Below are 23350 nucleotides of genomic sequence, written 5' to 3'. Positions count from 1 at the left end.
GTTTCTCTTTCTATGCAAGAGGCTCTAGCTTGACCCTTGCACTCTGACACAGCGTGACAGAATCGCCAGGAGTTGCGCTCTCCTTGCCATGTGTCCTGGGGCTCTGCGTGCTGCTCTCTCCTGAGCCTTGCCCTGGGCTAATATGGGTGCTGAGAGTCTTTGTTCCTCGTAGGTGCAGCCTCCCAGTCCCAGTTCCAAGGGATGCCATCCCACAACACAATCTTCCCGCAGTCTGGTAACTGTTCCCCTCCCCCAACCATGGGGCTGACGTGCCTGGCCCTGCAGCAGCAGTCCCAGGCCCAGCAGGTCACCATCCAAGTGCAGGAACCCGGCGACATGGTCAGCAACAACCTCCTGCAAGGGGCCTCGGTGGCCGGGCAGGGCATGTCCTCCCACACGCGGGGTATGTCCATCAGCCCCAGTGCCAACCAGATCCAGATGCAGCACCGCGCCAACCTGATGGCCTCCCTCACCTATGGCCACAGGCAGCTGTCCAAGCAGCTCAGCGCCGACAGCGCCGAGTCGCACAGGTAAGGCCGCTGGCACTGCTGCACCACATCCCCCCTGAGTTGGGAATGGGGCTGGGTGTGAAGGTGTGAAGTGGAGCTGCTGGCTGTCAGGTGGAGTTGTGGTGGTTCTTCATCAGCCCCTTGTTTTGGGGGTGAAGCTGACTCCGGGCAGCAGTTCCTGGCCCAGGCTGGGAGCTCTGAGAGTGTGCAAGGCTGTGGGTTTTTGTGCCTTGGGAAGCACCTTGTGCTGACAGTGGCTGTCCCTGCCTCATTCCAGGGCAGGGCAGGAAGTGGAAAAGTTAAACAGAAGAGTGTTTTTGCATGAAACAGATGCTTTTCCCAGATCATATTCTCCTCTCGATACAGTCAGGGTTCCTGCTTCCCTTACATTTACCAGCTCTGGAAGGGGCTGCACCACCTTACACCGCAGCTGCCCTAGTGGGTGACCTGGAGCACAGGATGATGGTCACCCACCTTTGGAGTAGTTGTTGCCTCCCCACTCTCATGTGGGTACAGTGGATCAAGCAGGCCCTGTGTGAGGTGGGAGCACTGAAGACAGCCCTGCACGCCTTGTTAGCTGGAGCTGCCACAGTGCAGTCACTTGTTCTTTTCTGTTCTTTGCAGTCTGAACGTGTACAGGAATCCCCCCGCCAACTACGACCAGGTGCACTTACACCCCCACCTGTTCCCAGAGCAGCCTCGTGTTTCCCCCAGTAACTACAGCCCATCAGGAGGAGTTGGATTTCCTCCAGCTCAGCAAGCTCTCAAAGTCCCACAGCTTGACCAGTATCCCAATTTCCCTCAAAATGCACATCAGCAACAACAGCACTACACTGCATCGGCACTACAGCAAGCACTGTTGTCCCCAACACCTCCTGACTACAGCCGACACCAGCAGGTACCGCACATCCTCCAGGGACTTCTTTCTCCCCGTCACTCTCTCACGGGGCACACGGACATGCGGCTGCCCCAGGCAGAATTTGCACAGCTCATCAAACGACGGCAGCAGCAGCAACAGCAGCAGCAGCAGCAGCAAGAGTTTCAAGAATTGTTCAGGCACATGAGTCAAGGGGATGCTGGGAACATGGGCACCAGCATGGGACAGAGCCTGTCGGAGCGTCAGTCGTTGTCTTTGCCTTATCAGAGTGCTGACACCTATCATCCACAGAACAGCCCCCAGCATCTCTTAAAAATCAGGGCTCAAGAATGTATCCAGCAGGTACCTGCATCAGTGCCACCACACGGATACGTACACCAGCCAGCTCTGTTCCACTCGGAGAGCATGGAGGAGGACTGTGCGTGCGAGGGCGCCAGGGACAGCTTTCCAGACAGTAAGAATTCAAATACATTGACCAAAGGTTGCCACGAGACCCCTCTGCTTGTAAATGCAGGAGGGCATGGGGACCCAGAATCTTTGCTAGGAACTGCTAATCACGTTCAGGAGCTGGGGACGCATCAATACAGACATCAGCCCGCTGCTGGATTCAGTAGGAATAAGGTGCCCAGCAGAGGTAAGGCTCAGGGCTACTCGCATGGCTGAAATGCTTTTCCATACTGGCTGCATACTGCTCGTGTTCCTGCCAGAGAACACCATCCCTACCTAGCACTGCAATGGTTTCGTGACATATTTTGCATAGCACAGAATTACCTAGATTCTTTCTGGCTTCTGTGGCTATAAATTGCAGGCATAGTCTCTCTAATAAACAGTGTTAAATAAGAACTCTTCTAGATTCTTCTCTTTGGAATGTGACCTACTTCTGTAGGCAGATAAAGGCCAGGACCACGATAGTGCTGTCTCTGAAGAGATGCTGGGATCTGTTGACTCATTTCTTCTTGTTGGGGGTGATCCCCCATCAGCTGTAAATAAGTGCTCAGAAAAGGTTAAGTTTCTGGAAGACCTGTAACGTGGCGTATTCCTTCTCTTAGGGGCAGAGCTGTGAGTCCAGGCATTGCTAAGGCTTCCATAAACTTGCAGCATAAGAATGGTGATAAGTGCTGCTAGGTCTGCCTTGCACTGCTCAGACACTTCGGGAAGCAGCAGTGAGGCTGGAGCCCTGCTTTAACTGGAAGGAGTTGATTCTAAAGAAAGGGAGCTGAAGCTTGTTGGAAACAGTTGCACCCTTGCTCCTTGGTGGCTGCATTGGTAGTGTTGTGCCGTAAGAGAAATTCCTGCCCAAGCTATAATTACAGGCCTTCTCTGTAGGAAAAAACACAATCCTACCCCCTTGCTAAGAGGGTTTTGATGAGAGGCTTTCCAGGGTGAAGTGGGTGGATCAGTATTCACTGCAGCACTGAGCTGTACTGGTCTGAAGCCATCAGCTTGCCCTTGGCACAGGGAACCCTATTGCAGGGGAGCAGTGTCCTGGGCACAGGAGGCACTGTTTTGTTTGGGGACACAGCGTGGGTTTGTTGGGAAAGTACTGGCTGGGAACAGAGCGGCGCAGAGGGTGGTGTGGGCATGCCAAGCTGTGTCCCTCAGAGCAGGGGACAGGGACAGGGCCTGGCTTTTCTGAAGTCTTCCTTGGTTTTGTGTTTTTGATTTCTCTCAGGCTTTAACATCCCTATGGTGTCACAAAAGGGAAGAGTAACCCCAGGTTAAGTGGGATTTGAAAGCTGTGGCGGTGCATTTTGAACCAAATCTTGAGTTGGCGTCGTAATACCTTAGACCAAAATGTGCAAAATGATAAGGTTTAACGAAGTCAGAAGCTGAAGCTCTGCCCCAGTACGGGTGGTGCTAAAACAGGTTACACAAGGGAAAAGGACTTTAGACAACAAGACTTTGTAAATGAGTAAAAAGCAAGTAAATGTTTGCAAGTCGCATTGTGTAAGCACTTCTGATGGGCTGTTTGGAGGGCTCATGTAGTAAACTATGTTCTGAGATGCAGCTGCTCGGAGCTTTTCCTCTGGCTTTAATAACCCAGTTGGAATCTGGCCTGTGTTACTTCACTTCCAAACAGAGCAGACATCTAAGCAGCCCTAGGTGCATTTCCTACAATTCAATCCTATAAAACCTCGCTGCAAACACCCTGAATGCGCTGGTGCTGCTCGCTTGCCTGTAGCACAACCCAGGTGTTACAGGTGCTGAGGGGTGGCAGCGAGGGGTGTGCACCCCAACATTGGCACTCCGAGAGGGCTTTCTGCAAGGCTGCCATTCCCAGACACAGCTTGGGGTTTTCCAGCCATCCTCTCTGTGTTGCAGAGGGGGGGCAGCTGAGAGGGCAGATATCTCCTCCTTCTCCCCAGCTTGTGAAATGCACGCTGCTCGAGGGAGGAGTGCAGATTTGCGGGGGCTCAGCAGGATTTATGCCTTCCAAGAGAGTGCATTGACCCCGCTTTAAAAGCCAGTTGAGCATCTGCCACAGAAGGTAACTGCAGATCATGAGAGTTTCAACCAAATCTGTGGTTAGGGTATGACTAAACCGCATTCGAGCAGCTCAGCTGCAGGCTTGTTCCAACCTGGGGTCGGGAGCGCTGCCCGTGGGAAACCTTTCCCCAGCGCTGCGGAGCCGGGTGCCAGCATCACATGCACTGACACAAAGGCTGCCTGGGATGAAAGGGTCCCTGGCTGCCGGAGTGGGGCAGGGGCAAGGGAAGCAGCCTGCGCTCTGGGCTCCCTGCTGCTGGCAATGCCTGCCCCGACCATTCCCACAGTTGGAAGGGCCCCGAGCGCTGCGTGGGCGGCCCTGCACTGCCAGCACCGCCTTACCTCATGTTTTCCTTCTTGCTTTCCGGGAATGCTGACCGTTAACTGAGTTTAACCCCACAGATGTGCAGAAGGAAGGAGGCCGGCTGCTGGGTGGGCTCTGGGGGCTCAGAGCTCAATGCCTGGCTGCTGGGAAGGATGCTCCAGCAGTGCCGTCTGCATGCTGGGGAGCAGCGCGGGGTGCTCAGGGTATGACCAGGACACGTTTGGGTTTTGGTGATGTCAGGGACGAGTCTCTGGAAAGCACGCATCTTGCCAGCTCCCAGGGCACAGTCCCAGCCAGGAGTGTCTCACTGCTGGCACAACCAGGGGTTGCTTCCTGCTGACCATTCCCTGCAAACCTGATAACTGCTGTTGGGATCCACCCGTGGCCGTGTCACCTCAGGGCAGCTCCCCAGGGCCCGTGGCCTCGTCCATGTGTTTGTGCTCTGCAGGACTGCTCACCAAGAGAGAATTGTTTACGTGCGCCACAGCCAGCAATAGGCTTCTCCCTACCTCAGGACTTTATTCAAAACATCGTGTACTTAATGACAATAGGCTTGATAGGAATGTAGCCTTTACCCTCGGTCATAAGAGCTTGCAGTGCAGATGGACTTTGCCAGGCAGAATGCTCTTGTACTCCTACAGCCGGATTGGACGAGGGCAAGGAGAAGTCATCTGATAACAACTACTATCCTGGCAGCTCTTCCAGCCGGATCTGTTGCATACAATTGCCAAGGGGCCCTGTTAAGAACATCCTGTATCGGGGGTGGGGGAGACCCTTCTCCTTCTCTTGTGTAATGTGAGCGATGCATGGAGGAGGGTGCAGGGCTGGAGGGGAGGCGGATGGAGGCTGCTGCAGGAGCAGAGAGGTCTGTGGGCCATCCCAGGTAGCCCCGGTGCTGCAGTGCTTGAGCCAGAGCAGCCAGCAATTCCCATCCCACCCGGTAGGCAGCACACCGCAAAGTGACATTGGTTTGTGCTGCGGTGGCACGTGTTGCCAAGAGCTACTGGTTCGTTCCTTGTGCTTAATCTGACACTTTTCTGTTTCATCTGATTTCAAGAGTCCGTCGTAGGGAACTGTATGGACAGGAGCTCCCCCGGCCAAGCGATGCAGGTGCCTGACCACAACGGGCTGGGCTACCCAGCACGGCCGGCGTCCAGCGAGCACCCGCGGCCCCGCACCCTGCAGAGACATCACACCATCCAGAACAGTGATGATGCCTACGTAAGTGGGAAGAGTCCTGTGCCCAGCAGCTCCTGGGTGTGTATGGGTTACAGAAGAGGTGACACAAAAGAAAGGCAGCACCCAGCTCTGCAGGGCTGCTAGGGATGAATTGCTGTTGGGGCGCAGCAGTCAGCACGCCCAGTTTGCTTAATACTGAAAACGTTTTAGCAGAGACCAGCGTGGAAGTTCTCCTTTAGCTCATGTGTTGCCTGGTTTGTCCCAGAGCTGCCTGCATCTTTTCTTTTGTCCTCAGGGTGTTTCTGATGAAACCATTTGCACTGCCCCAGGCTTGGCTCTGGCTGCAGAAGTTTTACAGATGCACAGAGCCCTGCAGTGTGCTCAGTGACCTGGCCATGCCGAGAGCAAAGAGCAGCTGCTCTGCTTTCTGCATTTTGAATCTCTGAGAACAATCAGACCCAGATTGTGGCACGTTTCTTGCTACAGCTTCCTACTGCTGGAGAGGAGGGCTTTTCCCTAATTAGGTACATGTAAGTCTGGAAGGGAGTTGAGTTGTCCATCCATTCCGTGTTGAGGTGACGCAGGCTGCACCTACGCTGTCCCTGGTGTGTACTTCTGTACTCTGAAGCCCTTGCTGAAGGCTGGCAGGAACTCCCTGGGCAGCTGTCAGAGATAGCCGGGGAAGCCTCAGACGCCTGGCTCTGGTCCCACTTTGATTTGTGTATCGGTGTCTCCGCAGGTGCAGTTAGATAACCTGCCTGGGATGAGTTTAATGGCAGGCAAAGCACTCAGCTCTGCTCGGATGTCTGATGCCGTCCTCAGCCAGTCGTCGCTCATGGCCAGCCAGCAGCTGCGTGACAGGGAGAGCGACGGTAAGGACCTGGCCAGCTGCAGACATGGCGTGGGCACTGCTTGGGGTGTGGGTCAGGAGCTGTAAGAACCTGCGTGGTTCCGACAGCCTGCACTGCAAAGCCACCTCTGCTGACAGCGAGCTCTGCAGAGCCGCAGGGATGGAAGGGTTGGCTGTCACCTGTGGGATCAAAGCCCCCTCAGTACTGTTTGCAGGAGCTGAATTAAAGAGAGTCGCTTGGATTTCTCACTGCACTTGAGGCTCGGATGCCTCAGCCATCTCTGGCTCTGACTTATTCTGGGTACAAACCTGTGACTGCCTGTAGAGCTCTGTGCTTGGGTGCTGCTGCTGGCCTGACCCACGTGCAGAAGCTGCAGCTCCTCAGTGTTCCTAATGCAAACCCTGCCGTTGTTGTTGTTTGATGTTACAGAATGCGGGGAAAGTTTGGAAGGTCAAGAGCATCCCAACCTAGGTGATGGCAACCAGCATCTAAACACCTCTTGTTACCCATCGACATGTATCACAGATGTCCTACTGAGCTACAAGCACCCAGAGGTGCCCTTTGGGATGGAGCAGGCAGGGGTGTAACCAGGAGGGAGTGAGTATCTGTGTCCTCCTTTTCTCTCCAGCTGCACATCTGGGCTCTCCTGGATGGCAGCCCTGAAGCTGCATGACTTTGTGCATCTCCTTTCCCATCCCCTTGCTCTAGCGTTGGTGCGGGGCTGGATAGAAGACTGTCAGCTCTGAGCTCCTCACTGTTGGCTGTCCCCTCTGTTTGCTCAGGGTCCCCCTTCGTGCCTTTGCTGTCCTTCCAGAGCCACGTTTTGTAGGTGGGGGCTCTGCTCCGGGCTGTACCCTGTGGGTTTGGGCTGGGAATGCGGTGAGGGGCTGCGGGGGCAGAATTGCCATTCTCTGGTACCCCCTAACACATCTCTACTTCTTCTCTCTGCAGGTTTTATGTACAGCTTTGAAACGAAAAGGTCCATTTTAAACCAACAGTATCTAGCAGCATTGCGCCAAATTGCCGTAGTATTTCTGACTAACTGGAATACCATGGCCCCTTTCCTCGTAATCAGTTCATCCAGTGTGTTGTTCCTTTGGTTCCTTTAAGGTTTTTTTTTTTTTTTTTTTTTGCCGTATTTGCCTCCAGCTATCACCGAAATAACCGGAGAACCCCAATCCTACACGTCAGCGGAGCCCGAGCACTGAGTCTGGTTTGGAGGGCTGTGAGCATCCAGGGCGGGGGCCGGCAGTCAGCACGGCGCGGGAGCAGAGCCCGTGGAGCCTGCAGGGCAGGCAGGAGCCCGCAGCGCATCCCTGCCCTCCTGTGCTGCCTCCTCAGCCCTGAGCAGGGCAGCAGGACGCAGTGCCGCCTGCAGCGCTCACCTCCCACCCGCGGAGCGCCCTCCCTGGTGCAATACGCTGTCTCATCTCTGTCTGCTTTTGTTCCTTACTTTGTCACTGTGCTAAAAGGATCACTTCTTCCCCCGCCCTCCCCCAACCCCTTTGTAATTTTTTCTAATCCCCATGCCGTTTTTTTTTTTCTTTCTTTTAATTTTTCCTCCTGGCTTAATGTAGGGAAGACAGATTTTTTTCCTTTGTTTTCTGAGCTTTTCCTCCTGATCCCCTGGGAAGCTTTTTTTTGTTCTTTTTTTTTTTGGTAAATGTTGTTTTATTATTATTGTTATTAATAAAAGGCAAAAGGAATTTCTGTTGGAGAGAAATTTTTAACTAGATTCTGTTCTATATGAATTGTGACTTGCACCTTCTGTTCAAAGTATTTTATTTCTTTTAATGACATTGTAATTGTGACTGGTTTTCTCTCTCGTGCCCGTGGCAGAAGTGGTTTTCTCCTTTATACAGTTCAAACGTGCATAGATCTCTTCTTTGTTCTTCTTTTTGTTCTTTCCTTGGCTGAGAGAAAGCAAAGCCCCCCAGCATCCAGGGCATGGGGAGCTCACGGTGTCATCATTGCCTTTGGGACTTTGAAGCTACACCTGAAATTCTTCTTAATGACACTTTTGGAATATTTAAAAAAATATATATATAATAATAATGATAATAATAATAAAAGAATCGACCCGGCCCTCCTGAATTTGCACAGAAGGAAGTGTGAAACCAGCATGGCAGAGGTTAATTCGCTGTCGCTACCAATGCCTCTCCCTCCCCCCCCCCCCCCCCCCCACCCCTCCATCCCCAGGAAAGTGATGCTCAGTGGATTTGCAGGCTGGAGAGCTGGAGAGGAGGAAAAGCCCACAGCTGGCAAGCAGAGCTCCTGGGCAAACAGCACCATGCAGGAGCTGGGAGGGGGGGAGGGGGGGGCAGGAGACCCTGAAAGCCTTTTGCTCTGTCCCTTTGGTTTGTTTTCCTTTCGTTTACACGACACTGTACTCCTGGGAGAGTTGGCCACCCTACAGTGAGCACCCCCCGCAGCAGGGCCTCGCTTCTAACCGTGCCATTTCGCAGTATCACACTTGGATTTTTTTGTTTGGGTTTGTTTTGTTTTGTTTTGTTTTGTTTTATCATTGCTTTGTATTGTAGTAATCAATACGCGCAGTATATGTTGAATGTATATTAATATACTTTGCTATTATTTCTGTTTTTTGGAAATGTCAGAAGTATTTTTTTTTTTCTTCCTCATTTATGTTGGACTAAAAAAGAAAAAAAAAAAGGAAAAAAAAAACAAAATTTCGGTAAATTTTCAGTCCATTTTTTGGGTTTTTTTTTTTTTTTTTTTTTTTTTTTGTGGGTCACTTGCAACTGGTCAATTAGTCGGACAGTGGGATCATGACAAATAAAACCATGATGATGATCTTCCCTCGCTCTCTGTTTGCCTTGTTGCTCAACGCCGGGGGCGGATGGGCTGCAGGGCCGCCCAGGAGTGCAGCACATGTGCTGTCCCCATAGGGAAGGGCAGCGCTGCCCATCAAAGCCCCTCGTGGGGCGCACTCTGCCGAAGCCCGGCCGCCCCGAGAGCTCCAATGGGGAAAACCCGGAGCTGCAGCCACGGGAGGAGGGCTGGGAGAGCAGAGCTGCTCCTGGCGGTGGGCTGAGGGGATGGGGGTGTGGATGTGGGCACAGCGGGTGGGCTCGGGGCTGCCCCAGAGTTGAGAGCATCGCAGCTCTATGAGCAGCTGCCCCATGGCATTAACCAACCCAACGCTAACCAGCCCAGTCATTAACCAACCTATCCACTAACCAGCCTGTCCACTAACCCATGCATCTGTTAACCAACCTATCCACTAACCTACCCATCCACTAACCAGCCAGGCCATTAACCAGCCCATCCACCAACCAGTGCATCCACTAACCTTCCCATCCATGAACCAGTCCAGCTGTTAACCAACCCATCCACTAACCTTCCCATCCACCAACCAGTGCATCTGTTAACCAACGCACCCACTAACGAACCCATCCACCAACCAGCCCATTCACTAACCAGTGTGTCTGCTAACCAACACACCCACTAACCAGTCCACCCGTTGTGCTTGTGGGCTCTGTGGCGTTACCTGGGGGCCATCCGTGCCCATTTCTGCGTCCCCAGCTCAGCCTCCTTTGGGCTCAGCCCTGGTGTTGGGGGCACAGCGCTCATGTGGGGCCGAGGCCGGGCTGCGGGGTGGTCGCACTGCAGGGGCTCGCAGTTCGCTCGGGGCTGAGCCCGCGCCCCACCGCGCTGTACTGCCGGCAGCGGACGCGCGGCAGCGCAGCTCCGTCCCTCCGCGTCGGGGGCACCGCGGGACGCGGCGGAGGGGTCCGCCTCGGGGAAGGATGCGGTGGGGGACCCACGGCGGCGGCGGGAGGAGAACGAGGGGTTGGGGTCCGGGCGGCCAAATCCCCGCGGGTACCAACCCGGCGCCCGGGCTCTGCGCCAATCCCCGGGGGCTGCGAGGGGCCCCGGCCGGGCCCGGAATTTGGGTCACCCGCAGCGTAAACATCTCCTCGGCCAACGCCGCATCCCCGGGGAGCTCCTGTTTGCTGAGGCTCTGCCAAAGCGGCGCTCCTTGGCGCGCTCTCCCGGGCCGTGCGCACGATCCTTGAACTCTACGCGCCACATCGCCCGCGCCGGGGAGTGATTTCTTGGGCTGCGGCGCTGGCTTATCTCCTGCGGGAACTGCCCCTCCTGCATAAATAGCGGCGGCGGGGAACCGCGGGCTCACTCGGGACGAGCAGTGCGGAGCAGCGGCAGGAGAGCGCCGGTAAGAGCCCGCGCTGTGCGCCGGGACCCCCCGCAGCCCCGGGCTCTGAGCCGCTCGGGGCTCCGGTCCTGCGCAGGGCTTCCGTGCGCCCAACTTCTCGCTCTGCCCTCAGGTTCAGCGCGAAGATGAGAGGCGTGCTGGTGACCCTCGCTGTGCTCTTCCTGACGGGTACGTCCGAGCAGGGCAGCGGGGATGGGGGTGAGCCCCGTGCGGGCGCTGCAGGGAGCGCTCCCGAAGCGCTCCGTGCATTAAACCGCAGCCGAGGGCTCCCCGCAGCCCTGGAGCCCGCAGCTCCCCAGCGGCGGGGCTCTGAGCCACGGCTCCTGGGCACGGCGGTGGGGTGGGGTCCTCCCGTCTGCCCGTCCCCAGCGTGCCGTCCGTCCCCGCAGGCACCCAGGCCCGCTCCTTCTGGCAGCACGATGAGCCCCAGACGCCCCTGGACCGCATTCGGGATATGGTGGACGTCTACCTGGAGACGGTGAAGGCCAGCGGCAAGGATGCCATCGCCCAGTTCGAGTCCTCTGCTGTGGGCAAACAGCTTGAGTAAGTGGGGGGATGTGTGGTGGTGTCCCCGTGTCTCCATGTCCCCATATCCCTCTGTCCCCATATTCCTATGTCCGGTGTCCCCACGTCCCCATTTCCCTGTCACCTCACGTCCTCACCTCTCCACGTTTCCACATCCCCATGGCCCTACGTTCCCACATCCCCACCCCACGTCTGACCCCGTGCCGCCCTCCCCAGCCTGAAGCTGGCTGACAACCTGGACACGCTGAGTGCCGCGGCTGCCAAGCTGCGTGAGGACATGGCTCCCTACTACAAGGAGGTGCGCGAGATGTGGCTGAAGGACACCGAGGCTCTGCGTGCTGAGCTGACCAAGGACCTGGAGGAGGTGAAGGAGAAGATCCGGCCCTTCCTGGACCAGTTCTCTGCCAAGTGGACGGAGGAGCTGGAGCAGTACCGCCAGCGCCTGACGCCCGTGGCTCAGGAGCTGAAGGAGCTCACCAAGCAGAAGGTGGAGCTGATGCAGGCCAAGCTGACCCCGGTGGCTGAGGAGGCGCGGGATCGTCTGCGTGGGCACGTGGAGGAGCTGCGCAAGAACCTGGCGCCATACAGCGATGAGCTGCGGCAGAAGCTGAGCCAGAAGCTGGAGGAGATCCGCGAGAAGGGCATCCCCCAGGCTTCCGAGTACCAGGCCAAGGTGATGGAGCAGCTCAGCAACCTGCGTGAGAAGATGACGCCTCTGGTGCAGGAATTCAGGGAGCGCCTCACCCCCTATGCTGAGAACCTCAAGAACCGCTTGATCTCCTTCCTGGACGAACTCCAGAAGTCCGTGGCCTGAGCTGCCGGCCCAGGGACTGACCCCAGGCCATGCTGGCCTCCGGGAGTCCTCGGGGACCCCTCCTTAATCTCCTCTCCCCCCCCGACCCGGAGTCCGTCTCAGCTTTGCCATTCTTTTGTCAAATAAACATGACTTAAGTTATTGGAGCTCACTCAGTCTTTGCAGTGGATGCTGGGGAAGGGGACCTAAGCCATGAGTGGGGACGGGTCCTTGGGGTGGGGGGCAGTAGGGGGGTGGGGGCTGCAGGGTGGGGAGCTGGGTTAGGGTTGGGTTAGGGTTAGGGTTGGGTTAGGGTTAGGGTTGGGTTAGGGTTGGGTTAGGGTTCAGGTTAGCTGTTCCTGCTGCCACCACTGATCCCCAAAGTGTCGGTCCCAGCTCTGCTCAGGATGTGGTCACAGTGATGCTGTGCTGGGAGCTCCCCATGTGCCACCAGCTCTGTGCTGAGCACCTCAGGAACACCACCCTGGGCCGGGGGCCAGCTGGGTGTCAGCACAGTGACAGCGGACAGCAGGCTCACAGTGGGGTTACATGTCTCACCACCACCCCACACACACGTCCATGGTGCAGCACTGTGCTCAGCACCCCCAGCCCGCCTTCATCCCCCACCCCACACCACAGTGACACAGCCATCTCACTCCAGCTCCACTTTATTGCAAGAACCACGACAAAAGGGAAACGGTGCTGTGCGTGGGATGGGGGGCAGGACCCGCACCCAGTCGGCCCCCACCAGCCCACAGCCGGGCTATGCGGTCGGCGTCAGCTTCCAGAGCTCGGCCAGCTGCTCCTTCAGCTTTGCCAGCTGCTGCTTCACCAGGTCGGCGTTGTCTGACAGCCATTTCCTGAAAAGGGACCACATCAGAGCAGGGTCTGGCAGTGCTCAGCTCCGCTCCCCCCGCCCCGTGCCATCCCCATCACCAGGGACACACTGGGGGTCAGTGGGGTACGGGGTGCTGGTTGGGCACGTGGCGGCACCTGGCTTGCTGAGCTGCCTCTGACTCATGCACTGTGGTGAAGGCCGTCTTGACTGCCTCAGTGGCTTGCTTGACGTACTCCTGCACCTTCTTCACCACCACTTCTGTCTTATCGGGAGCTTCGGCCCCTGCGAGCACAAAGAGTGTGGGCACGGTGCACCCCAAACCCCACTGTCCCCTCAATCCCCATCACCCTTACGCGCTCCCACCGCCAGGATGGCCGTGCAGATGAGCAGGAGCAGGATGGAGACCTTCATGGCTGGGGAGAGAGCAGAGCACGTGGTGTGGGGTCAGCTGTGGCACTCGGCTCCATCCCCTGCTCCCCTGTGTCGGTCCCGTTCCCGGGGGCCCCACACTCACCTGGCCGCGCTGTGCTTTGCCTCTGCTCAGTGGGGGCTGCCCTGAGTTCCCACTTTATACCCTCTCCAACGGCCGCTTGCGCAAAGGTCAGTGGTGGTGCGGCCGCAGGGAGGCGGCCCATCCCCGGAGCCCTTTCCCCACTGCCAGGTTTGCTCTGGATGGGCTCCTCTTCTCCCCCAGCAGGGGTTGAGAAATCCCCAGGGGCCAAGGCTGGGGGCCGTGCATGTGTGCGCGCACACGTGTGCGGGGTGAGGGTGGCCGTGGGGACAGGCGTGGGGCCGGCGTGGGCACACGCAGCACAAGGGTGACATCCAGTGGCACCCACTGCAAGCGTGGGATGCTGCAGGGTGGCGGGCTGCAAGAGCGGGAGGGTGGGTGGCACTGCCCAGGCTGTGTCCTCAACCTCAAACATCCAGAGATGGGGCCACGGCCGTGGCTCCCCACACGTCGCCATCGCCCTGACAGCCACTGTGCCCCAGCAGGGCACGTCTCCTCCTGCCTCCATCCCCATTCTGTCCCCTCCCTGCTGCAGTAGGGTCTCAGCCCCAAGCGCCCCCCCCTCTTGCAGGCCATACCCACGCACCCTGGCAGTGCTGGCCCCTGGCACCCCGCCGGGCGCTGTTGGTGATCTCATTGCTGCACACGCGTCAGGCGCTTCCACGTCGCGACCTTGCTAAAGTCCAAGCTGTGGTGCAGAGCTGCGTGGAAGCCGGCGTGGCCGTTCAGGTGCATAAATAGCAGCGGGTGCTGCCGGCACAGCAGGTCCCACAACCAGCAGCAGAGCACGGAGCCGTGCTGGCAGCACTCAGGATGTCGCCTAAAGCTGCCCTCCTCTTGGTGCTCCTGGCTGTGGCAGGTGAGGCAGCGCGGGGTTCCCGTCCCACAGGGGGATGGTGGGGCTGAGCACGTGGCTGTGCCTCGGGGTGGGATGGAGGCAGCTCTGACCCCCCGTGTCTGTGTGCCTGCAGGGACGCGGGCTGACGTCAGCCCTGACCAGGTGGCCACTGTGCTCTGGAGGTACTTCACTGAGCTGGGCAGCAGTGCCAAGGAGACCGTGGACCAACTGCAGCAAGCTGAGATCACCAAGCAGCTCAAGTGAGCGGAGGGACCACCGAGGCTCTGGGGTTGGGGGCAGGGGAGGGCACAGGGTGCTGAGTGCTGAGCGCTGGGAGGTGGGTGTTGCATGCTGGGCACCCGGCGCTGAGCTCTGGGTGCGGGGTGTTGGACACGGGGCACTGACTGCCCGCTCTCCACAGCACCCTGCTGCAGAGCAACCTGCAGAGCGCGAACTCATACGCCGAGGAGCTGCAGAGGCGCCTGGTGCCCTTTGCCACGGAGCTGCAGGCACAGCTGGTGCAGGACTCACAGCGGCTGAAGAAGCAGATCCAGCAGGAGCTGGCCGAGCTGCAGGCCAAGCTGGCTCCTTACGCCGACGAGGTGCACCAGCAGATCGGCACCAACATCCGCGAGCTGCAGGCCAAGCTGAGCCCCTACGCCGATGAGCTGCGCTCGCAGGTGGACCGCGGCACCGGGGAGCTGCGGCGGGCGCTGGAGCCCTTTGCCACCGAGCTGCGGGAGAAGCTGCAGGACAACGCCGACAGCATCCAGGCCTCTCTGGGCCCCTACGCCGAGCGGCTGCAGCAGCAGATCGACAGCAGCGTGGAGGGGCTGAAGGGGCAGCTGACACCGCTGGCCGACGAGCTGAAGGAGCAGGTGGCACAGAGCGTGGAGGGGCTGCGCAAGGGGCTCAGCCCTTACGCCCAGGAGGTGCAGGACGGCCTCAACCGACAGCTGCAGAGCCTCACGGCGCAGATGGAGCGGGCGGCCGAGGAGCTGCGCTCCCGCCTGGCTGCCAGCTCGGAGGAGATGCGTGCCCAGCTCAGCCCGCTGGCCCAGGAGCTGCAGGAGGCACTGCGTGGAGATGCTGAGGCCATGCAGCAGCGGCTGGCCCCGCTGGCACAGCAGCTGGACGAACGCCTGGCGCAGACAGTGGAGGCGTTCCGGCAGCAGGCGGCCCCCATCAGCGAGACCTTCCGGCAGCAGCTGGTGCAGCGGCTGGAGGAGATGAAGCAGAAGCTGGAGTCGGGCACTGCTGGCGTGGAGGACCACCTGGACCTCCTGGAGAAGGAGGTGCGGGAGAAGGTGGCCACCTTCCTCAGCACCACGGAGCAGGCAGAGAGCTGAGCCTTCCTCGGTACTCAGAGCACTCACGACTCCTCCCTGTGGCAGAATAAACTGGTGCTTTGTGATGCACCCCGTGGTCTGTGTCTGTCCTTCTGCAGCCATCCTGGCCTCCAGGTGACCTTCAAATTTGGGTCCCAGGGAGCCTGAACTGGAGCCTGGGATGTCACCGCATCGTGGTCCGGGTGGTACATGGGCTCCCCTGGGGTTCTGGAGGGGAAGGCATAAACCTGAGCACCCCACTCCCCATGGCCAGGCCTCAGCAGAACCCCAACCCTGGCAGGCGCTCTGCAGCTCTGCGCTGCCCTGCTCCAGCCCCTTGCCTCCAGCAGGACCCCGGCCCCTGGCCCAGAGCCCATTGAGGATAGGTGATGTGCGATGGGGCACTGCACATTGGCAGAGTACCCCCAGAGGTGACCCCGCATGCAGCAGTGTTTGCACAGAGCAGGGAACAGGGCTGGACTTTGGGCCCCAGCCCTAGCACCACCTGGATGGAGGCAGCCCTGGAGGTGCCTGGTTCCAGCAGGTCTGCTCCTGCCCGTTTGCGGGTTGCTTCAGAGCAAATATTTCAAAGCCCAGGGTCAGCAGTCAGGCAGGCGCAGCCCCACAGCAGCCCATGCATTGGGCACTCTTCTGCTCAGAGCAGGGGGTACAAGGCCTGCACCGAGAGCACTGGGGTAAAAGAAATACACAAAACCACTGAGCCTTTGGCATTCTATAGGAAAATAGCTGCTCACAATTTGCACCCACATCTCAGGAGCGCTCTCTGGCCCGGGCACTCCCTGCTCTGCTCTCCCATTCCCTGCACAACAGACCCCTCATCCCATGGATTTTACTCCATGATACAAAGGTCAGATGGGAGCGAAGGTCAGCTCCATCCCGAGAAGCCTGCAGAGCAAACAGTGAGGGCCCATTATCACTGGGACAACAACACCCACCAACACACCAACAATGTGCCCGCTGGGAGATGCTGGAGGAGCGGGGAGGGCTCACTGCAGCCCTGGGGGTTAAGGTCAGGCCGGATGGCCACAGTCCGGCAGTGCAGGGCACGTGCAGAAGTCAGGTGATGGGCACTCACGTCATCCCCCAGGCACGCTGCTGAACCTCCACGTTGTATTTACATGGAGTGAGGTCCAAAAAGCCTACCCCTGTGGATGTGCTTATCTCCGAGCTCTTCTGCCGCCTGCAGATGGGTATATAAAGTGAGCCCGTAGCCCGTGCCTGGCTGCAGCAAGAGGTGACAGCAGCCAGGTGCAGGGCAGAGGTGCAGCCTCGCTGTGCTCCCTGTGCTGGGGACACCCGGCCTCTGGCAGAACGTGTCCGACCTCGCTGGGCAGCCCCACTCAGGAGCAGCGCTACTCCCGACCCCAGAAGTGAGGTAAAGTTGGGGAGTGAAATGCAGGGATGGATAATGGCCCACGGGACAGAGACCTGCACTGTGACATGAATTAACGCTCCCCTTCTCTCTTTCTCCTGCAGCGTTGCAGCTTGCTGGCCCAGCAGATCATGTCGCTGAAGGCTGCGCTTCTGCTCACCCTCCTGGCCACCCTGCCAGGTTGGTGTCTGTGTGGCTCCAGGCTGCCCGGTGGCACAGAGATGGGGTGGAAAAGGGGTATGGGGGAACTCGGGCAACAGCCACCGCAGAGCAGAGGCGGCCACCGCTCACATGGCACAGCTGCTCTGGCCCCGTGATGGGTTGCCGAGTTCCCTTGAACCCGTGCCATGACCGCCATGTGCTGATCTGTCCCCGTCCTCACACTACCTCGTGACTCACAGTGAGTCATCACTGGGGCAGCTGGTGGCTGCTGTGGGCACGGGGTCCTGCACGAGCACAAAGCCCCAGCAGCCGTGTCCCTCAGCCACTTCAGGGGCAGCTTCCCAGGTGACACAGAACTGGTAGAACGTGGGATGAAGCCCCAGAGCATCCCCAGCTCACATCCACACTCAACCACCCCACCTGCTCTGCGTTTCCCCAAGCTTTGCTCTGTATCCTCACATCTATGGGCTGCTCCAATAACCACCGCCCTTCTCCTTGCAGTGTCACCAGCCGAGCTGGCACGGAGTGGCTTCTGGGAGTACCTCAGCCAGCTGACCAGTGATAAGGACAGCCTTGAGCAGGCACAGGGCAGCAAGCCGGGCAGAGAGTTCACGTGAGTATCCTGCTCCTGTGGCTCTCACCCCACTGAGAGGAGCTGGATGTAAAGCTCGTGCCCTTCCTGTAAGTCAGTGGTGCTTTATTAACTGTGTCTGCCGTCTTGTACAGAAATCTGAAGGAAAGCCTCCAGGATAGGGTCAGCAACGTGGGGAACTTCCTCGAGAAGCTGGCACCTCTCCACAGAGGCATCCAGCCACGGCTGTACCACGACTCCGACAGCCTGCGGAAGCTCATCAGGAAGGAGCTGGAGAGCCTGAGAGTGAAACTGTCCCCTTACGTGGACGACGTGCACCACAGAGTCGGCAAGCACCTGGAAGACCTCCGCTATCAGCTGCAGCCCTTCACCGAGGAGCTGCTGGACCAGGTGTCCCTCCGTGCGCGGGAGCTGCAGCGGCACCTGACGCCCAGCCGCGACGTGGCGGCTCAGCTGCTGGACGGCGTGGACGAAGTGCAGCGCTTCATGGCTCACTACGCCGATAAGATCGCCTTCCACACCGACCAGGTGAAGGATATCTTCCAGCCGTACGCCGACAGGCTGGTGAGCGAGATCCAGCGCTCAGTGGAGGAGCTGCACAGGAACGTGGTGCCGCACAGCCCCGGCAGCCCGGAGCAGCTCAACCAGCACATCCGTGAGCTGTCCGCCAAGCTGACGCAGAACGCGCGGGATCTGCACCGCAACATCCAGCGCAACCTGGAGCAGCTGAAGGCCAAGCTCAGCCTTCGCCCCGGTGGCCCCGGGGAGCGCTACGCCGAGGAGATGGCCAGCGAGGTGCAGCGGCGCATCGAGGAGTTCCGCAGGGACACCTATCTCCAGATCCAGGACTTCACGCGGGCCGTGCACCAGGAGACGGAGGACATGAGGCTGAAGCTGTCCTCCCGGCCCCACTACCCGGAGGAGGCCGCGGGCAGCCCGGCCCCGCTGGAGGACCTGCGGGCCAGCCTGGACGCGCTGTGGAGGGATCTGTCGCACAGCCTGAGCGAGCGCGGCGGGGACGCGCCCTGACAGCCGGGCACGGGGCGCGGGGAGCGGGGCCGGACGCAATAAAGGCTCCGAGCCACCAGGCCTCGCCTCCTCCGCCGCCATCACCGCCCCTCCGCCTCCCCCGTCACGTGATCGCCCCCGTCACGTGATCATCCCCGTCCCGGGCGCTCCCCCATCACGTGACCGACCCCCGTCACGTGGCCCTGCGGTGCGCAGGCGCGTTGGGAGCGGCCCGGCCAACATGTCGGCGCTGGGCGCGGTGGAGGCGGCGGCTCCTGGGGGGCCTGCCTTGTTTCGGCCCCTCAGCGCCGAGGACGGCGAGCAGCAGCCGGCGGAGATCGAGTCCCTGTGCATGAACTGCTTCCGCAACGTGAGGGTGGAAAGGGGGGTGGGTGGGGACGGGCATAGGGGAGCGCTGGGTGATGAGGCCTGTGGGAGGCCGGAGCCGGGGGGGGTGTGGGGATGGAGCCCCGCAGGGCAGGGCCGTGCAGGCCGCGCCCCGGCTCCATCGGGCTCCTCGCTGCTGCAGGGGGTGACGCGGCTCCTGCTCACCAGGATCCCCTTCTTCAAAGAGATCATCGTCAGCTCCTTCGCCTGCGAGAGCTGCTCCTGGTCCAACACCGAGATCCAGTCGGCGGGCCGCATCCAGGAGCAGGGTGTGCGCTATGCCCTGGCCGTGGCCTCCCGGCAGGTGAGCAGCACAGCCTGGCTCCTCCTGGCAAAAAGCTGGGTCTGTTCCAAAGGCAGGTGGGGACCTCCCTCAGAGCTGCCCTGTGTGTCTTTATTCCCCATGTGTTGCTCTTACTTGAGAATAAAAGCTCCTGTGCCGTTTGAGAGAGAACTTTTTATTTGTAGTAACCTTTTAGTCCCAAAACGTATGCATTACTGATGCATTCATGTATAGGAATTATCTTCCTGCACTTCCTTGCACTGTCCGCAATGAACAGTGCCTGTAGCTCTCTCTCCAGAGCTGCAGGGGTTGTGAGGAATCTGCCCCTCCTGGGCAGGTGGGTGAGGCAGGAGTTTGGGCTGGGTGCCGAGTGGTCTCTGAAAATGTAAATTCAAACTGGAATTTGATGTTTGTCCTGTTTTTTGCCTCACAGTAAAGAGAGGCTGCTAAAGTTGCCCTCAATCTGATGCTGTTGCTTCAGCAAGAGCTGCATGCCACGGTGTAGACACTTAAGGTGCAGAAGCTTCTGGTCCTAATGCTGCTTCTGAACTGTTATGTGCAGGATATGAACAGGGAGATTGTGAAGACTGACTGTGCTACTGTTCGAATTCCAGAGCTGGACTTTGAGATCCCTGCCTTCTCCCAGAAGGGAGGTGGGTATGTGGCAGGTGCCCATTTGCATGCCTCTGTCATGCAGTAGGCTGTGTTTGAGCAACAGCCCTCCTGTCTGTGTATGTAGTCAGGGCAAGCCAGCAGGTTTAAGGACACTGCTGTGGTGTATTTAATACAGCTTCTGTTTCTTTCCCTGTCAAGTTCTTACCACCATTGAAGGCATAATTGACAGAGCTGTTATGGGTCTGGAGCAGGACCAGCCAGTCCGCAGGGTAAGGTGCTGTGAAAGAGGAATCTTTGAGAGATGCTTGTTTGGCAAATGCTTTCTTTGTAACTCCCTTACCTCTTGGCTTTACACTCTGCTAAGCATATTATAGGGTCCTGTTTGTGCTATTTGACGGTGTTGTCTTCAGCTCTGGGTTGCCACTGATATCAGTCTCAAATGTGTCCTCTTGCAGGCGACAGACAAAGAGGTGGCAAGTAAAATAGATGAGTTCATTAGTAAGTTAAAGCAGCTGAAAGAAGTACATTCCCCTTTTACATTCGTAAGTATGTCCAGGAGCGCAGACCCATTCTGTTGGAGGGATGGGCTGGCTTCATAAGGCTTCCTGTGGCTCTCTTCTCCTGTAGATCATAGATGATCCTTCAGGGAACAGCTTTGTGGAGAATCCCCACGCACCTCAGAAAGATGAAGCTCTTGTAGTCACTTATTATAAGCGGACTCCCCAGCAGGCTGCTATGCTGGGTCTTGAGGTAATGTGGAGTTGTGTTCCCTTCCTGCTCAGCCTTGCCCTCTCCGTTGCTGGTGGTGTGGTGTCAGCTTTCCTCCCATGTAAGGCCAGCTGACCTGGGTGTGCTCTCAGGACTGATCCACCCCTTGCTACCTGGGAGACCCTGAATTAGAGAGGAGGCACAGAAGCTAATATTGCTTCTGGCTTCTGTTGCAGGAAGAGGAGTTGGATGAGAAGGCAGCTGATTCTGTGGAGGATCTGAGAAACGAGGTGGGTGATTTTTGCAATGTAGTGACAGCTGTGTGCAGGTGACTGGCACCTGGGGCAGGCTTGCAGGGCTGGCTGATACTTTCTGACTGTCCTTTTCATTGCTGTGCTTTTAGGTACTGCAGTTCAACACCAACTGTCCTGAATGCAATGCTCCAGCTAACACAAACATGAAGCTAGTGCGTATCCTATGAGTGGTGGCGTGGGCTCAGATGGGAGTCTTCTGCTGGGGTCTGTGCAAAGGCCTGGGTATGGGCTGCTTTGTGAGCTGATCTAGACCTACTCCTGCTGCATCCATAAGACACAAATAAATTATTCCTAGTAGAAGCTGCAGGCCACTCTTAGATTTTTCTTCTGTTGAACTTTCCTTGACTGTCTGCTCCAGAAATCCCACACTTCAAGGAAGTGATCATCATGGCCACAAACTGTGACTCCTGTGGACACAGAACAAATGAGGTAAACTACTGACCTCTTTTTTGGGAGGGGGGAGGGAGGGGTGATGGGGGGATGTGTTCTGTGCTTTGGTAGATAGGAGTTTCTCAGACTTGCTGGCCAGGGTCCTACATTCCTTAAATGAATGAAGGGAGAGAATGAGGGCAATCCATCTTCAGACCTGTGTGTTCCCTGCTTTTGAGAGGCTGTTTCCAAGTCTGGAGTAGCCTTTGCACAGCAAACTGAACTGCCAAGGCAGGCCCTCTGAGAGCGTCCTGGCCTGACTCAAGTACAAAAGTCCTGTCTGCTGACTGCCAGGTGTTCCTAGGTGAAGTCTGGAGGAGCAATTGAACCCCAAGGCACCAGGATTACCTTTAGGATTACAGATCCTACAGACATGACAAGAGACATCCTAAAGGTAATGAGCCTTCAGGTGTTTCCCTCCCTCCTTCCTTTGCTCCTGCAGAGGGTGCACGGTGGCCTGGCTGTTCCCTGAGGAGTGGGGCTGTCAGGATTCATGTGGAGGTCTCTGTTGCAGTCAGAAACGTGCAGTGTGGAGATTCCAGAGCTGGAGTTTGAGCTGGGAATGGGAGCGCTGGGAGGGAAATTCACCACTCTGGAAGGGTTGCTGAAAGACATCAAAGACTTGGTGAGTGGTCCTTGTTGCCTTCTGGTGGAGCCCTGCCAAAGGGGCTTGTTTTTCTCAGATAGGAGCAGTGCACTCCCCTGTGTGCTTCTTGTTCCCTTTGCAGCATAGTGCGTCAGCTATACTTATGGATTCTTGTCTCCAGCTCCTGAACCCCACTGGTTTGGTGGTGGCAGGGGTCAGACTTGGTCATGCTGTCAGCTTGAATCCTTACACTCTGCCTGAAGGGCACTTCTCAGCACCCAGCAGAGCTCGGACCCCTCTGTACTAATATGTAGTCTGTCTGTGGCACAGGGACTTTGGCACAGACTTTCTCCTGCGCTGCATCTGTGCCTGTGTCTGCTCTTCCAGGTTGAGAGAAACCCTTTCACTTTGGGGGACAGCTCTACTCCAAGCAAAACAGAAAAGCTGCAGGAGTTCCTTGGCAGATTGCAGGAGGTGAGTGTCCTCCTAAGTCTCAATAAACTGTAACTTGGTTTTGTCATCACTTTTGCTGCTTTGCAGTGTGTTGACTCCTTGGCAAGTGTCACCGTACCTCTTCAAGCTGTTCCACATTTGCCTTTTGTGCTGTCACCTCTTGTTGAGCTTTTGCTGTTAGTGAGGAAGCTGTCAGAACTGTGAAGTGTGCCATGAATCTGTTGGTTTGGCCTTGAAGTATTGACATGGTGCTCTCCTTCTGCAGGTAATAGAAGGAAAGACAAAGACTGTCTTTATAATGGATGACCCTGCAGGCAACAGCTATCTTCAGGTACGGTGGTGTGCAGTCAGACTTGAAGTATTCTGAGCAGATTGAGTGTGTTTTCTTATTTTCCTTGGTGTGTGTTGGCTGTCAGGGTTTGTTTTGGGCTCGAGCACTGAGCAGGTTTCTGTAGGCTCTGCCCAGGGGAAGAAAACGTCTGCTGGCTTTGTGGGAAGGGAGGTGGGAGCAGTGTCAGCTCTGTGATATCAGGGATTCTGGTAGTCCTCTCTGGACTGAGTGATGGAGTCTGTGGCAGGAAGAGCAGGTCTTATTCTTGGTGCTGGAGTTGGATTTAAATCTGCAGCACTACTGAAGCATTTGTAGGCCGAGGCTCAGATGCAGTGTGCAGGAGGCTTTTCTCTCCCTGCAGAACGTGTACGCCCCGGAGGAGGACCCGGAGCTGAAGGTGGAGCACTACGAACGCACGTTTGAGCAGAACGAAGACCTGGGCCTCAACGACATGAAGACTGAGGGCTATGAGACAGCGCCGCCCTCGGGCCGATAGCAGCGCCGGGCGAAGCAGACCCTCCACGCGCTGAGGGGCAGAACTCATTCCTTCCCGTGCTGCTGGAAGCGGCTCGCAGGCCTGGAGAGCAAGAAGTTCCTGGTGGGGGGAGCGGGGGGGCTGCTGGGAGGGGTTATTTAAAAGCTGTTTGCGCGGCTTCTGGATTGCGGGGATGCGGGCGCTGTGCTGTACGCCAATAAAGCGTTATCACCATGCAGACGCACGTGTGCTGGCAGGGCACAGCTGGAAGCCCCGCCCCCATCGTAGCCCCGGCGCCGAAGCCCCGCCCCCATGCCTGAGGTTCCGCCCATTTCCGCGCGCCACAAAAGGCGGAAGT

The 23350-nt window shown here is 57.7% G+C and overlaps 6 protein-coding genes and 1 non-coding gene across 12 annotated transcripts in view; 5 read left to right on the top strand and 2 right to left on the bottom strand.

Moving 5' to 3' along the window:
• The window catches only part of SIK3 (SIK family kinase 3), a 74858-nt gene extending 65814 nt beyond the window's left edge, over positions 1-9044 (top strand). For all 4 annotated transcript variants that reach the window (XM_046903808.1, XM_015298232.4, XM_015298230.4 and 1 more), the window contains 6 exons: positions 173-530; positions 1134-2020; positions 5256-5419; positions 6117-6249; positions 6658-6825; positions 7180-9044. In XM_046903808.1, coding sequence (XP_046759764.1) covers positions 173-530; positions 1134-2020; positions 5256-5419; positions 6117-6249; positions 6658-6815 — 1700 coding nt within the window. In that variant the 3' untranslated portion in view covers positions 6816-6825; positions 7180-9044. The remainder of the gene's footprint in view (positions 1-172; positions 531-1133; positions 2021-5255; positions 5420-6116; positions 6250-6657; positions 6826-7179) is intronic.
• Positions 9045-10376: 1332 nt separating this feature from the next.
• Positions 10377-11903, top strand: APOA1 (apolipoprotein AI). 2 transcript variants are annotated; one of them, XM_015297971.4, is made up of 5 exons: positions 10377-10423; positions 10536-10591; positions 10813-10966; positions 11165-11312; positions 11409-11903. In XM_015297971.4, exons 2-5 carry the CDS (start codon positions 10549-10551, stop codon positions 11760-11762), a joined length of 699 nt encoding a protein of 232 aa, XP_015153457.1. In that variant the 5' UTR covers positions 10377-10423; positions 10536-10548; the 3' UTR covers positions 11763-11903. The 2 variants fall into 2 exon arrangements, with proteins under 2 accessions (XP_015153457.1, NP_990856.1); NM_205525.5 differs by having other exon boundaries at positions 11165-11903.
• Positions 11904-12391: 488 nt separating this feature from the next.
• On the bottom strand, positions 12392-13121 carry APOC3 (apolipoprotein C3). Its single transcript, NM_001302127.2, has 4 exons — positions 13094-13121; positions 12933-12992; positions 12735-12861; positions 12392-12601 (listed from the first exon to the last, which is right to left on the bottom strand). The coding sequence occupies exons 2-4, from the start codon at positions 12988-12990 to the stop codon at positions 12505-12507; spliced, it is 282 nt and encodes a 93-aa protein (NP_001289056.1). The 5' UTR covers positions 12991-12992; positions 13094-13121; the 3' UTR covers positions 12392-12504.
• Positions 12992-13053, bottom strand: MIR12250 (microRNA mir-12250). The gene has a single exon (NR_162014.1). It is a non-coding gene; the product is annotated as a microRNA mir-12250 (primary transcript).
• Positions 13122-13853: 732 nt separating the features above from the next.
• APOA4 (apolipoprotein A4) lies at positions 13854-15346 on the top strand. The gene is made up of 3 exons (NM_204938.3): positions 13854-13949; positions 14062-14188; positions 14350-15346. Exons 1-3 carry the CDS (start codon positions 13904-13906, stop codon positions 15275-15277), a joined length of 1101 nt encoding a protein of 366 aa, NP_990269.1. The 5' UTR covers positions 13854-13903; the 3' UTR covers positions 15278-15346.
• Positions 15347-16506: 1160 nt separating this feature from the next.
• APOA5 (apolipoprotein A5) lies at positions 16507-18490 on the top strand. Its single transcript, XM_417939.8, has 4 exons — positions 16507-16652; positions 16754-16829; positions 17313-17424; positions 17538-18490. Exons 2-4 carry the CDS (start codon positions 16781-16783, stop codon positions 18430-18432), a joined length of 1056 nt encoding a protein of 351 aa, XP_417939.3. The 5' UTR covers positions 16507-16652; positions 16754-16780; the 3' UTR covers positions 18433-18490.
• Positions 18491-18634: 144 nt separating this feature from the next.
• Positions 18635-23230, top strand: ZPR1 (ZPR1 zinc finger). 2 transcript variants are annotated; one of them, XM_003642595.6, is made up of 14 exons: positions 18635-18781; positions 18941-19102; positions 19644-19734; positions 19895-19965; positions 20152-20238; positions 20324-20446; positions 20641-20694; positions 20808-20874; positions 21077-21147; positions 21452-21541; positions 21662-21772; positions 22121-22207; positions 22452-22517; positions 22879-23230. In XM_003642595.6, exons 1-14 carry the CDS (start codon positions 18653-18655, stop codon positions 23011-23013), a joined length of 1344 nt encoding a protein of 447 aa, XP_003642643.1. In that variant the 5' UTR covers positions 18635-18652; the 3' UTR covers positions 23014-23230. The 2 variants fall into 2 exon arrangements, with proteins under 2 accessions (XP_003642643.1, XP_003642644.1); XM_003642596.6 differs by lacking the exon at positions 19644-19734 and having other exon boundaries at positions 18967-19102.
• The last annotated feature ends 120 nt before the right edge of the window (positions 23231-23350 follow it).

Source organism: Gallus gallus, chromosome 24 (genome assembly GCF_016699485.2).
Source record: "Gallus gallus isolate bGalGal1 chromosome 24, bGalGal1.mat.broiler.GRCg7b, whole genome shotgun sequence".
NCBI classification, from domain to species: domain Eukaryota; kingdom Metazoa; phylum Chordata; class Aves; order Galliformes; family Phasianidae; genus Gallus; species Gallus gallus.
The sequence above is the reverse complement of the archived record's forward strand: the minus strand, read 5'-3'. Positions and strand labels throughout refer to the sequence as shown.

Coding starts and splice junctions, on each gene's coding strand:
- ZPR1 (XM_003642595.6), top strand. CDS start 18,653: ATGTCGGCGCTGGGCGCGGTGGAGGCGGCGGCTCCTGGGGGGCCTGCC. Junction 21,148..21,451: donor GTGGACACAGAACAAATGAG/GTAAACTACTGA, acceptor AGGTGTTCCTAG/GTGAAGTCTGGAGGAGCAAT. Junction 22,518..22,878: donor CAGGCAACAGCTATCTTCAG/GTACGGTGGTGT, acceptor CTCTCCCTGCAG/AACGTGTACGCCCCGGAGGA.
- APOA1 (NM_205525.5), top strand. CDS start 10,549: ATGAGAGGCGTGCTGGTGACCCTCGCTGTGCTCTTCCTGACGG. Junction 10,592..10,812: donor CGCTGTGCTCTTCCTGACGG/GTACGTCCGAGC, acceptor CCGTCCCCGCAG/GCACCCAGGCCCGCTCCTTC. Junction 10,967..11,164: donor GCTGTGGGCAAACAGCTTGA/GTAAGTGGGGGG, acceptor CGCCCTCCCCAG/CCTGAAGCTGGCTGACAACC.
- APOA5 (XM_417939.8), top strand. CDS start 16,781: ATGTCGCTGAAGGCTGCGCTTCTGCTCACCCTCCTGGCCACCCTGCCA. Junction 16,830..17,312: donor CCTCCTGGCCACCCTGCCAG/GTTGGTGTCTGT, acceptor TTCTCCTTGCAG/TGTCACCAGCCGAGCTGGCA. Junction 17,425..17,537: donor AAGCCGGGCAGAGAGTTCAC/GTGAGTATCCTG, acceptor CGTCTTGTACAG/AAATCTGAAGGAAAGCCTCC.
- APOA4 (NM_204938.3), top strand. CDS start 13,904: ATGTCGCCTAAAGCTGCCCTCCTCTTGGTGCTCCTGGCTGTGGCAG. Junction 13,950..14,061: donor GGTGCTCCTGGCTGTGGCAG/GTGAGGCAGCGC, acceptor GTGTGCCTGCAG/GGACGCGGGCTGACGTCAGC. Junction 14,189..14,349: donor GAGATCACCAAGCAGCTCAA/GTGAGCGGAGGG, acceptor CGCTCTCCACAG/CACCCTGCTGCAGAGCAACC.
- APOC3 (NM_001302127.2), bottom strand. CDS start 12,990: ATGAAGGTCTCCATCCTGCTCCTGCTCATCTGCACGGCCATCCTGGCG. Junction 12,862..12,932: donor CATCCTGGCGGTGGGAGCGC/GTAAGGGTGATG, acceptor TTGTGCTCGCAG/GGGCCGAAGCTCCCGATAAG. Junction 12,602..12,734: donor GAGGCAGCTCAGCAAGCCAG/GTGCCGCCACGT, acceptor GTCCCTTTTCAG/GAAATGGCTGTCAGACAACG.